The following is a 13232-nucleotide window of genomic DNA, read 5'->3' as shown; positions in this document are numbered from 1 at the left end:
TTTGCTTTTAAGAGTTTTTTTTTCTCGATTTCCAATGCTTTTCTATTTAAAAGCCAGAAAATTAAAAATTTTTGGGAGTGAAAAAATTGACTGAAAAAAAGAACACCGAGAAAAAAATATTTTTAGGTTGCGCTGTGAGACCTTCGGCCCCGACCACCGGAGTTTCTCTTCCACAGTTCCTTTTTTGTATCAAAATAACAATTGCCTTTTTTCTTCGTTCAATCAATATTTCCCTTTCAGGCCTGTACTACAATCGAACACGTTGAGACATCAGATCCAGCTTCAGTTTGCTACACATCGGGAACCACCGGCCTCCCAAAAGGAGCCATTCTAACTCATGGATCTCTGTCCAATAACGCCCATGACATTGTTCGTGACTGGGGATTCACCTCGGAAGACCTTAATCTACATGCTCTTCCATTCTATCACGTTCATGGTCTCTACTACTCTCTTCATTGCTCCCTCTTCTCCCATTCCACTATCATCTGGCGGTCAAAGTTTGAAGTTGAAGACTGCATTAAATACATGAAGAATGCCACTGTTATGATGGGAGTACCAACGTTCTTCTCGAGACTTTTGGCATCAAAGAATTTCAAAAAGGATGCTTTTGGAAATGTAAGAGTGTTCATCTCAGGATCTGCTCCATTGTCTGTGGCTACAATCGAAGAATTCAAGGAGCGAACTGGACAAGTTATTTTGGAAAGATACGGTATGACAGAGGCTGGAGTGATGACTACGAATCCACTGAATGGAGTAAGAAAAGCTGGAACTGTGGGACCAGCTGTCAAAGGAGTTGGCTGCAGAATTGCTAAAAACGGCGGAATTGAAGTGAAAACCAATGCAATTTTCGCTGGATATTGGAAAAATCCGAAAAAGACAGCAGAAGAGTTCACGGAAGACGGATGGTTCAAAACTGGAGATGTTGGACATTTGGACGAGGATGGATACTTGACGATTGGAGGAAGATCAAAGGATATGATTATCACTGGAGGGCTCAATGTTTATCCAAAGGAGCTTGAAGATTTCATTGACACGCTTCCATTTGTAAAAGAATCAGCTGTCATTGCATCACCACATCCAGATTTTGGAGAAGCCGTTGTTGCAGTTGTAGTTCCAGCAGAGAAAGTGACCGATGAGAAGGAGTTTGAGAAAAAATTGATTGGTATAATGAAGAAGAAGGTGGCCAATTATAAGGTGAGAAGTGAATCTAGATCTGCTCCTTTGTGTTGGAAAAAAAATTTAAGGAACTCCTCTTGACAAAAATTTTCAAAACTGAAACTGTAGTAACAAGTTGTTTTCAGTGTCGATTTTTGAAAACTTGTGATTTTTAAAACTGTAATGTTATTGATGTTGTCAACTTTAATCAAGTATCTTCCGGGGAAATTTAATTGTTATACTCCATACACACATATGTTATACTCCATACACACATACGCCTTTTTTGCAATTTTTACTGCAAAAGCGATCACATGATGGAAAAAAGAAATATGAAATTTATTAGTTTTCTCTTCCAAGACTCTCAAAATGAAACTGTTCCAGGTCCCAAAAAGAGTCATTATTCTGGATTCTCTTCCACGTAACCATATTACCAAAGTCCAAAAGAACGTTCTTCGAGACAACTACAAGAAACTGTTCGCCTAATTTCCTTTCTTTTTGTAAACATGACCTGTCTTTTAAATATAGATTGTATTGTATCTAATTTGTAAATATTTTTATAATGTAGCTGTCAATTTTTTTAAATGTCCATCCACACAAATTCAAAGTTCGGCAAAACACTGTTGTTCCAAAGTTCGCCATTCACCTGACCTATTAGTACAGACAATCGTCAATCAAATATTAGGAGATGTGTATCAGAGTTGATATATCATAATTTCCATATCAGATGTCATAAATCCTGATATCTGATTATGCGGTCTGTGTGTACCCGTTTCCACTTATACAGAGAATCACGTGGAAGGCATGCTGATGTAGACGAGAAGCTGGTTAATCGTGGGAATTTGCTGAAGTCTATCTATTTTTTGATTATTGCAACAGATCAGCGAAAGAAAGGAAAGGTTATCGAACTATGAATGATAAAAAAGATTAAAAAACAAGCAATTGAAATAATGAAGTATAGTGTTCTGATGATGAAGATGTCTGATGTAGTGATGTAGTACACTCCCGAAGTAGTATTTTTCTGATATAAGTGCTTCCGAGAACCGAAAGATCAGAAAAAATACAAAAAAAAAACGAACGATACACTTTAATAGTGTTTTGATCTCATTTCTACCTGAAAAAGGATACGGTGTTTCCTCTCTTTTCATCAATGCCCACCCAAACAGTCAACTTTGGGCTCAATTATCTCGATGCCTGTGAAAGATATCAAACTTTTTTCAACTGATAAAATGTTGATGATATTATGATAAGTAATTTATCAGTTGACGAATTTTCGATATCTCTCACAGGTATCGAGAAAATTGAGCTTAAAGTTTACTGGTTGGGGAAGCATCGGTTAGGGGAAGAACGGAAGGAAAAAATACAAAATCAGTTGATACTTGTGTGATTGGTTTCAAATTTTCAGAGCATGCAGAACTGAATCGAATCTAAATTTTTGTAGTTGACAACTTTTCTGGAAAACATCCCTCAAACGAAATATACCTATTTTTTCAAAGTGGCGCGAAAATTAGTGAAATGGGAAAAAGTGACATACCGTTTCCCCTCTAATAGAATCAAGAATGTGAAGTTTGAGTTCAATTACCTCAGTTCCTGACAAAGATATAAAAAGTTGGCAACTAATAAATGTTTTATCATGATATCAGAAATGTTTTATCCGTGGACACATTTCGATATCTTTCATAGGAATTGAGATAATTGAGCTCAAACTTAACAGTTTGGGGGCCCTTCTATTTTACGGTACACCGGTGCTTTTCTTCAGAAGGGGTTAAAAAAAGAAATTCGCCAACAGCAAAACCGTTAACGCTATATGACAAATCAACAGAGATCAATTCCACAATATTCTGCCTATATCACTGACATTCAACAAATGGATTCCTCAAGTCACCTGAAATCATAAATTGCAACATTCCCAAACCGGAAATGCATAATAGAAAATCTAGATTGCCTCTTGGGCGTTATAATTTCTTCCCAGGAATTCAGCAACCCATAAAAGCTCAGTTGATTTTCAAAAATCAGAAAAATGTGGACGTCTTTATTTTCAGGGACTGCAAGTTTCAGAAAACTGAGATATTATGAAATAGGGAGAGAGTGGAGAGAAACCAGAAAGTTCTATAAATTGATGGCCGTCGGATGGGAAGGTCCTCTACTTGGAGTAGTTGTTATTTTCCGATGTTCGATCAGGCTAGATTCTTAAAAGATGGTATGACATCAAATTCACTTGACTATGCGAACTTTTGAACCAATCAGGGCTACGCGGCTACGAACTCTGCGGCTTCTGACGGCTTCTGAAGGTATCAAAGTGCATAAAGTGATGCGTTCACGTGATCTACTGTTTCAGAAACAAAGCCAAAATGGGTCTGATGATTCATTCACATGTCAGATACAGTAATCTAAACCACACCCCCATTCCTCTTCCGACTCCGCCCCCAATTCCCACCATACAAATTAGCGTAGTCAGTCGGTCTCCTCCCGTCCAGATTGAATCACAATTTTTGATGTTTGCTGTCGCTGTGCACCATGGTAGATGCTCTGGATTTACCGATAAATAACAGTGTAGTTGCTTCGTGATATGCTTTGTGAATAAAGAAGAACCCAATTAGTTGAATTCTTCTCACTGTTTTAGATTTTATTATTGTTCTAATTAAACTCCTTTCAGATACTAACACAATGGCATATTAACAGTTTTATAGTTATCGAAACTATAGTTGAAAATCAGGGCCCGGCCCGGTGGGCCCAGATTAGGTTGTGAAAAAGTTTTAAATAGCATTTCATTCTTGGCAAACTTATCATTTGACAGAATTTTTCATAAGTTATTGACCCCGAAACTTTTTTGAGGCTGAAACGGGCCGGGACTTGAAAATTCCGAAAAAGCGCCCGGCCCGCTGCAAGTATGATTTTTAGTGATCGAAAAATCTCGAATAGTCAGATGCTTCTGTGGAAAAAGTGTATCAAAAAAGACACTTTATAAAGTCATAAATCGTCGACTTTATGGGCGGTCTCTCGATCTTTTTATATCACGACTTTCAAAAAATTCCACGTCATGATTGTTTTCTTCAAAGATCTAACTATCAGATCACCCATGTGACTTACACTTTCAAAAATTATATAAAAGGATCCGCTAGGGGGTGTGAGAAAGATCAGTTAGGTCTAAATATTTCTAGAGGAACTTATAGTTTAAGACCCTTGTAGGTAGTCTTTGTAGTCTATTGTTTTCAGTTAGTTAATTGTCATAGGTCATAGTATAACCGGTTGGATATGAAATTGTTCCGAAGAACCTTCTAGAACCTTCCAATAAAACCTTTTAGAGACACTGTTACGTCACACAACTTCAATCTTTCTCTATTGTTATCATTGACCGCCACCAAAACAAAAGAAGTGTAATGACCTCCAATGCAGTTTTTTGATGCCCTTCGCATGTGAATCTGTAACGGAGAGATCGTTCCGGTTCGATATCAATTCACGTGTTAAGTGAGACGATTGGTTCTGGTCAGAAAGACAAAAACTAATGCCATCTTCTCCGGAGATTTTCCACTCCTTCCTGAAAATGCAGTCAGAAGACTTTTCGAGGTTCCACTCTAATAGAACGACACCCCTAGTTTTTAACTTTGAGCTGATTTATCCCTGCTCCTGTGAGTGATATCAAAAAATGTTCAACAGGTAAAATAGTAATGATATTATGATAAACATTTTTTCAATTGGCCACTTTTTGATATATTTTACAGGAAATCAGATTTATTGCCTCAAAGTTGTCTGTTCGAGGGTCCTTCTATTACAGTTTTAACGGTATACGACGATCCGTATGGATTTCGATAGTATTCAAAAAATTCTGATTCCTCGGGATGCTGTTGAAAATTGTCTCCACTTCAACAAGAATTCACACAAGACACTTTTCGCACGAGGCTTCTCTGACTGAGAACTGGAATTATTTACAGTATCATTTCCCCAATTCGGCGATTGTCAATTTTTGTTTCGTGTCTAGTTTTCTAGAAGAGTTCAGCGATTTGCCTCTCTCAGTTGATCGTTCAACTTCATACATCATATCCGTATCAAGCGTCGTTGATGAACAAAGAATGAAGAGAAGGAGAGAAGGAGAAAAGATGGCGTCACTATTTTTGTACAATGTCTGTGATGGTATATATGACACTGGGAAGAAGAGCATGACTCAGTTACTCATGGTCTCGTACAGTCCGCCCCTTTCTGAATTAAAAAACTGTATAGTTCGAGTAGATTCCTTTATAAGCATTTAAATTTGAGACGATTGTTCCGTTTTGAAGTTAGTATTGAAATATTCCTAGTTCTTTTTTTGCTTTTTTCATCCGCTTTTTTTTCCACTTCTTATTCCTTTTCAGTTGTTTCTGCTACCGTAATCCATATTTTACGTAATTTTCAGAACAAAAAATGCTGAAAGCTTCGAAATCAATTTCTGTAGAAGATCTCAACCGATTTTCGGATCTCCACGACGATGACCAAGTTTCTGAGAAGAAAATTAAGATTCCAGGACGCACGAGATGGTATATTTGTGCAATTGTGACCGCGTTGATGACTTTGATTCAAGCCAATGTTCATGTTTATAATTTCACAGTTTTATGTATGCAAGAGGAGCAAGCAAAGATGATTAATGGTGAGTTTTTGGATTTTTAAAGAAACATTTTTCACAATAATGAAATTTCAGAAAGTCGTTCACGAAATGAGACAATCATCCCATCGACACTAAACTTCAACTTCAGTAAATTCGAACAAGATCTTTTATTCTCTGCTGCCTACATTGCTCCACTTCCTTCGATTATTATTCTCTATTTTCTAACCAATCGATCAGGAGTCAAAACTACATTCATGCTTTGCTCAGTCATGTCATTCTTATCCACAATCCTGACTCCAATTGCCACTCATTACGGTTTCTGGTATTTCTGGGCGGCTCGATTTTTCCAAGGACTTCCAACTGCCATCCTTGGAATCGTTGTCTCAGTTGTCACATGTCATTGGTCCACTCTTTCTGAAAATGGAACCTACGTTTCGATTCTGGCAGCTCACTATCAAATCGCTCCTCTTTTGACAATGCCCTTATCCGCTTTGATGTGCAGTGTGGGAGGATGGAGTTCTGTTTATTACACTCAAGGAACTATTACAGCCATTCTGATTGTTCTTTTTGCTGTATTCTACACTGACAAACCATCAGAGAGCAGATATGTTTCTAAAGGAGAATTGAAGGCAATTGAAGATGGAAAGTCATTGGAAGAGAAACACGTTGAAAAGAGCAAGACTCCATTTGTGGCGATTCACAAAGATTCAGCGGTTTGGGCTATTTGGATCACATCTGTCGGAGGAACCATCGGATTCTCTATCTTTTTGCAATACGGACCAACCTATCTTAACAAAGTTCTCCATTACAATCTCTCTACTACTGGATGGACTGCTGCTATCCCATACATCTTCTCTTGCATTGCTAGAATCGTTGCTCAACCACTTTCTGCAAATTGCTCATTCCTTGGAGAACGTCTTGCTGCTATTGTCTCCACATCCATTTCCCAAGGAACCATGGCGATTGCCTTTTTGGTTCTAATGTTCATTCCACAAACATGGTCATCTGTTGGACAACTTTGTTATAGTTTGGTGATAGTTGCCAATGGATTAAATGGAGTTGGAATCACAAGAAGTGCTCAATTGGTTTGCAAGCAACACATGTCTTTTGTCTACACTGCTAGAGCATTTTATAATGGAAGTGTTGGATTGTTCTTGCCTCTTCTTGTCAATTTTGTCGCACCAAATGATACCCATAGCGAGTGGTCGAGACTCTTTTTGTAAGTTTTATTTTTGATTTTTGTAAATACTCAAACTCTCATTTCTCAATTTTCAGGATCATCTTCTGTATCGTCTTTATTTCCAACCTCATTTTCATCATCTTCTCTCGTGCTGAAGCTGCTCCATGGACCATTGGAACTGCCGAGGTTGATGACAGATCTGAACAGGATTTGGAGGATCAGAAGAGTATCTCGACTGCTACTACGGTAGAAAAGTTTTAGATCAACACCTCCTTTGTTGGACGTAGTCTATTGTTCATAGGCTTATTTAAATTTGAAACTGTACAAATTTTCTTTGTTTCGTACTTCCTTCCCCTTTCTTAAAATTATTACGGGTTCAGAATCAAATTCTCATCACTGCTTTGCTTCAAAAAACATTGAATACACATCTCATGTTTAATTTTGTTCGCTTTTTTTCTATAATTTTTCGTACTTGGTCTTCAATAAAAATAAAAAGTTTAATGAATAACACATTTGACACATTTCCACAGTCTTGTCAAAAGATTCAAAAATTTAAAGACCGGGGACATGATATAAAAATCTCAAAATCTTGTTAATATGAGCCTTTCGGGGAGTTGAACTTGTGAGACGATTTTTGAAGGTGCGGCGCCGCAACCAGCTAAGCCACGCGAACGAAACTAGAGTGGCCGCATGATGGCTACATTGTACACCGTTGCGTCAAAATTCATAATCTAACTCCGAAAAAACTGAATGCAAAGATAACAAAAAATAACAAAAAGAAATAAAATAAATAATTTATTGAAGAGAGTTCAATCAAAGGGGAGACCCCCTTTAAAAATAAGCCGACTTGTCATTTATGCCATTTTTCGATTTGGCGAGAGTTTAGTTCTCTAGTTGTCGCCTCCACTGTTTTCGTCAGTAGCACCCCATAGTGGTTGCATGTAGCTGACCAAATTTCCATTGGTGGCCACGCTGAAGACGATAGCTCCGATGATGAAAGCAAGGAGAACCACGATACCGACGACTAAAAAATTCAGTTTTAGACGAAAAAAATCCTGAAACTTACTGATTCCGGCACAAAAGATGGTTCCTTCGATACGGTACAAAAAGTTCTGTGACTCGAATTTATCGGCTTTCCTCACTTTCTTTGTTTTTGCCTTTCCCTTGGATTTCTTCTCCTTCTTTCCCTTTTTTCCTTTCTTCTTCTTTTCTTCATCTTTTTTATTCAAAGTTCCGAGCAAATCAAGCATTGCTGATGATCCACCATTGGCTCCTCCCGGTGCTGGGGATGGATCTCCTGCGTCAGTGAATGAGACGTTGTCATCAGCCATCTTCTATTTTTGCCTCTTGTTTCTCTGGAAATTATTTTGGTTTCTGATTATATTTTCTATCAAAACTTACCGTTTAGAGCTCAATGAGCAACCGGCTCCTATTGAAATCTTTGGTTAGCAACAAGAGTGATCAATGTTGAAGTGGAAGAGAAAAAAAAGAAACGACCGGGCTGAAAGTGATAAGAATCAGTGGTTCGGAATGTCACGTTTCTTCTCAATTTCATTTTATTCCAAAATCTCAATTCTGCACAAAGAGTTGCATTACGTATACGCTTAAATTAGGGTTTCAGGCTAGTGGTACATCTTGATAAGCAAATACTATAAATTTTGGATAAATTTTAGAAGATCTTCAGAGTGTTTAACTTCCACAGTAAACTCCAACCGAAGCCGAAACATGTCTTTGACTGCCGATCCACCAGCATGCACCGTCCCAGCCGCCGGAGGAACCTCGACCCACAAATTGGTCAATGGAGGAGCCGACAAGCTCATCTTCAAGGTATCCAGGAATTCAGAGGATATCTCATTCAAACAGCAGAATAATTTCAGATCAAGTCGTCAAACAACAATGAGTACCGTATCACCCCAGTGTTCGGATTCATCGATCCATCTGGAACCAAGGACATTAACATCACTCGCACTGCTGGAGCACCAAAGGAGGACAAGCTTGTCATCCACTTCGCCAACGCCCCAGCTGATGCTACTGACGCTCAGGCTGCTTTCGCGGCCGTCACTCCAGCTGGAACTGTAACCATCCCAATGTCGGCTACAGCTTAAACTCTTCATGATTATTAGAATAAAGTCAAGAGTTGTTCTTCAATTTGTTATATTTTTGTTCATAATTGTTCATTTCATCGCATTCATGCTCTTCTTCTCAAAAACGTTAATTTTTTGAAATTCCAGTTTCCTCTTTAAAAAAAATTGTAAAATCTTAAATTTAAAGACGATTAAGAGATTAAAAAAAGACAGTACTCAAAGACAGTAAAAAGACAGCAAAAAGATAGTTAAAGAAGTGTGGGAAAGGTTTCATTAACTAAAATAATCGCGGAATTTCAAAAAAGTACAGCAAAATTTAGAAATTCAGAAATTCAGAAAATCAACAAATTATTTCTGACTTTCTGAATTTCTGACTTTCTGAATTTCTGACTTTCTGAATTTCTGACTTTCTGAATTTCTGAATTTCTGAATTTCTGAATTTCTGAATTTCTGAATTTCTGAATTTCTGAATTTCTGAATTTCTGAATTTCTGAATTTCTGAATTTCTGAATTTCTGAATTTCTGAATTTCTGAATTTCTGAATTTCTGAATTTCTGAATTTCTGAATTTCTGAATTTCTGAATTTCTGATTTTCTGAATTTCTGAATTTCTGAATTTCTGAATTTCTGAATTTCTGAATTTCTGAATTTCTTAATTTCTGAATTTCTGAATTTCTTAATTTCTGAATTTCTGAATTTCTGAATTTCTGAATTTCTTAATTTCTGAATTTCTTAATTTCTGAATTTCTTAATTTCTCGATTTTCAACTTTTTCAAATATTTTTTTGTAATTTTTTTCAGAGCATTTTGAATTTTTTTAAGCTGTTAGTTTTTTTTTGAAAAAATATATATGTGAATCATTGAAAAATCCAAAAAAGGGCTCATATTAATAATATTAAGTTCCATTAAATTGACATTTTTCCAATTGTTCAAAAATAATTCAAGAAACACTCGGTCCTGCTGGAGTCACACTAGAATTTTCTCGACTCAAACGAATATCTTTTTTGATATTTGTGTCAAAAATAAGGAGAATATATGGCAGTGATAGGGTCATCTGAAAATTTGTAAATTTAATATTCCGAAATTTCGAGATTCGAAAATGCAATCTTTTGTTAGAAATTTCAAAAAATCGGAACTTTCAAAACTTAAACGTTTTGAAAATTTCAGCCTTCCCAAGAAATTGATAGTTGAAAAAATCTGGAGTCCCTGAATTTTCAAAAATAAATAAAACATTCCAAAATTAAAGAAAATTAAGAGTTTTTCAAGCTCAGGGTCCAAATATTCAACATTTTCAAATAATTGAAAATTGATGATTTTATGTATAAGAATTTCCGGAAATTCAAAAAAAGAATGAAGTAAATATTTTTGAAATTCAGGAATTTCTGAATTTCTATAATTCTGAGTTTCTCACTTTTTTGATTTTTTTGAATTTTTGAATTTCTAAATTTCTGAATTTTCGACAATCGTGGATTTCTAGTCAATTTGGAATTTTCGGAAGTTCTGAATTTCAATAATTTATAAACTTTCGGGATGTCCGAATTTCTAAACTTCTGAATATCTGAGGATATGGAATCACGATTTTCTGAAATTTTCCACCTCACCAAATCTGAAACCGTTGTCATTATAGAAGTAGAGTGTTCTTGAAGAGCAATCGGAGCGTTTGGAATTAGAGGCGCTAGAACGTTTCCCAGCATAAAAATCGAGATTCCAGAATACACAAATCCATTGGTCAATGCGATTTTTGTCAGTTTTCTTGAGACTCCTTGATCTCCAGATATCGTTCCTCTCAATTTTTATACGCCAATTTAGCTACAGTATTCCCCAAAACAATTAAAACAATAATGTAGCAACTTGCGCATAGAAAATACTGAACGGAAAATTCCGTATAAATTTCGGTGCTTGAAACGCGAAAAAGTGCACCATCGATAATTTCGAAAGTTTGAATAGTACCATTTAGTTGCTGCAAAATGGAATTAATGAAAAATAGAAGAAATATTGGAAGATAGTAACGGGACCAAAATCTATCATATTTTTGGATAAATAGAATAGAAGATAATCGATGGATACTCAATAAAGCGGATGAGAGGAATTGTAAATGGAAGAAAAATAGGACGAGGTAACTGGAAATAAACCAGGCTTGCGGAAAATACTTCACTAGCCAGAAAACAAAATAATAACCAAATCCGCTGTCTAAGGATCTAATCGCGATCCAGGAATTCAGCCAACAGGTCATGTTCTGTAATAATGTGAAAAAACTTGAAATTTCGGGAGTCAAATTACGAATTGAATTCTGGATTTTTGAATTTCAGAGAATTTTCAAATTTCCGAATTTCTGAATTTCTACACAATCACTTGGGTTCAAGCGAGGGGTCAGAAAGCGCGCCTCAGTAAATTTAGGAAAAATTCTAATTCGCTGCCGAATTTCGTTGGCTGAGATTCAAAGTTTTAAATGAAGAGCGAAAAAGCGCTCGTTGCAACCCGTTGATTTTAATAAAATAGCCCATGATTTAGATCAGTCCCGCGTCTACTTTAAAATTATTAAATTTCTTCTGGAATACGAGTTTGCTGGGGCGCCTTTTCTGACCCGCTCGCTTGAACCCAAGTGCACAATCTAAAAAATTAACTTATTTGGCGATATTTCAAAGAAAAAGGCTATACATGCTATTTGAGAAAATTGAATATGAGCATTTGGTATTTATGAATACATTACCGGTCACTTGAAATCGGAAAATGCGATTTTTTTATAAGGACTTTGAGACATTTTATAATATTCGTTAATATTCGTTATTTTATAATATTTTATTATATATATTCGTATTTTTCGAAACGCAAACAGATAAACAAAAAAATTGAGAAAAAAATTGTTGAATTGAACATGCTTTTAGGTTACGGTAATTTTCGTTCTGTGACTTATGACTAACCCTCTTCCAATAAAGACATTTGAAAGCTCAACAAATACGGCAACCTCTTTAATTTTGGGTTTCAAGTTTCTTGTATTATTCACACTCATTCAAATTTTTGATTTTTGAGTCTGATCAACTTCTAAAAATTGTATCGCAGACCATATTATGTTATATTCAAAATAGTATTTTCAATAGCAACTAAACGAAAAATCGTATAGTTAAATTTTTAGTTTTCATAACCGGAACTGCTTTCCATTTGCTCTCCGGCATTACGGGTATAATAGATGAGTCTTCCAACTAAAGAATATTTGATTTCAAAAATCTGTGATCTTTAACTTCTTCTTCTTCTCAAAATTATTTGTCCTTGGTGTATGTGTTGTTTTCTATTTTTTCTCGCTTCTCTTTTCATTTCCCTCGTTTTCCCTCGTACTCTCCGCATTTGAGGGCACCGGCAGCAGTCACTCAAACACTAAACATTTGTCTCGCCGATGCCTTCACATTTTTTCCGTTTAGTTCAGTTCAAAACTTTTTGTGTAGAGTTTCACACCCATGTTTTCGAAATATTCGAATTTTTTCATAGCAATTTTTAGTTTTCATGATATTTTAGGCGTCCAGGTAATGGGATAACATAATATTCTAGTATTTTTTCTCATAAAGCCTCTCCTCTATCGTCAGTCTGTTTTTCTAAGTCTCCTTTTCAGAATGAGCAAGTTCTACGGCGTTGCTCACGGCTTCCAACGCGGCGTCTTCACGGAATGGTCCGAAGCCAAAAAGCAAATCGACAAGTTCCCACAGCCAGTTTACAAGAAGTTCTCAACAGAAGAGGAAGCACAAAAATATGTGGATGAGAGAAAACCAAAAAAAGTTGAATGTTAGTCTGAAACTTCTGATTCTACGGACCGAAAAATCTCAATTTTACAGTGGCGTATCCTGAACCAACACATGACACTTACTATGCTGTAGCACGCGGGCATACTGTTGGTGTCTTCACGGATTACAATAATGTCAAGGAATATGTAACATATCAATTTCAAGAATTCGCTTTATTTTTTCTTATTGCAGATTAAAAACTATCCACAACCATTGCACAAAAAATGGTCAACTCTTGATGAAGCCGTTGCTTACTTCAAAAAGTTCTATCAAGGAAATGAAGAAGAAGGAAAAGATACAAAGACCGAAAAAGAAGCAAAAGCAGGAAAACCAGAGAAACGAGATGCCAAGCGCAAAGCCGATAAGGAAGAGACTGTCGAGAAAAAGAAGAAGAAGTAGACCTACTAAATATGTGAAATTCTGATGTTTCTACCTCATTAAATGAACAATAAATAATAACAAG

At 36.2% G+C, this 13232-nt stretch overlaps 5 protein-coding genes across 5 annotated transcripts in view; 4 read left to right on the top strand and 1 right to left on the bottom strand.

Moving 5' to 3' along the window:
• Positions 1–1641, top strand: part of CBG20626 — a gene marked incomplete at both ends in the record, with an annotated part of 3417 nt that extends 1776 nt beyond the window's left edge. The window contains 2 exons of the mRNA XM_002631426.1: positions 241–1194; positions 1540–1641. Of these exons, the coding sequence (XP_002631472.1) occupies positions 241–1194; positions 1540–1641 (1056 nt within the window). The remainder of the gene's footprint in view (positions 1–240; positions 1195–1539) is intronic.
• Positions 1642–5553: 3912 nt separating this feature from the next.
• CBG20625 lies at positions 5554–7175 on the top strand (the record flags this gene model as incomplete). Its single annotated transcript, XM_002631425.2, has 3 exons — positions 5554–5776; positions 5828–6953; positions 7010–7175. 3 exons carry the CDS (start codon positions 5554–5556, stop codon positions 7173–7175), a joined length of 1515 nt encoding a protein of 504 aa, XP_002631471.2.
• A 629-nt stretch (positions 7176–7804) lies between these two features.
• Positions 7805–8245, bottom strand: CBG20624 (the record flags this gene model as incomplete). Its single annotated transcript, XM_002631424.1, has 2 exons — positions 7805–7938; positions 7981–8245. 2 exons carry the CDS (start codon positions 8243–8245, stop codon positions 7805–7807), a joined length of 399 nt encoding a protein of 132 aa, XP_002631470.1.
• A 394-nt stretch (positions 8246–8639) lies between these two features.
• CBG20623 lies at positions 8640–9019 on the top strand (the record flags this gene model as incomplete). The annotated part of the gene is made up of 2 exons (XM_045242661.1): positions 8640–8672; positions 8792–9019. 2 exons carry the CDS (start codon positions 8640–8642, stop codon positions 9017–9019), a joined length of 261 nt encoding a protein of 86 aa, XP_045097095.1.
• A 3582-nt stretch (positions 9020–12601) lies between these two features.
• CBG20622 lies at positions 12602–13168 on the top strand (the record flags this gene model as incomplete). The annotated part of the gene is made up of 3 exons (XM_002631422.1): positions 12602–12770; positions 12821–12915; positions 12962–13168. 3 exons carry the CDS (start codon positions 12602–12604, stop codon positions 13166–13168), a joined length of 471 nt encoding a protein of 156 aa, XP_002631468.1.
• Between the last annotated feature and the right edge of the window lie 64 nt (positions 13169–13232).

Source organism: Caenorhabditis briggsae (assembly GCF_000004555.2).
Source record: "Caenorhabditis briggsae complete genome, chrII, whole genome shotgun sequence".
In the NCBI taxonomy this organism is placed as follows: Eukaryota; Metazoa; Nematoda; class Chromadorea; order Rhabditida; family Rhabditidae; genus Caenorhabditis; species Caenorhabditis briggsae.
This window is presented reverse-complemented; position numbering and strand designations above follow the sequence as displayed.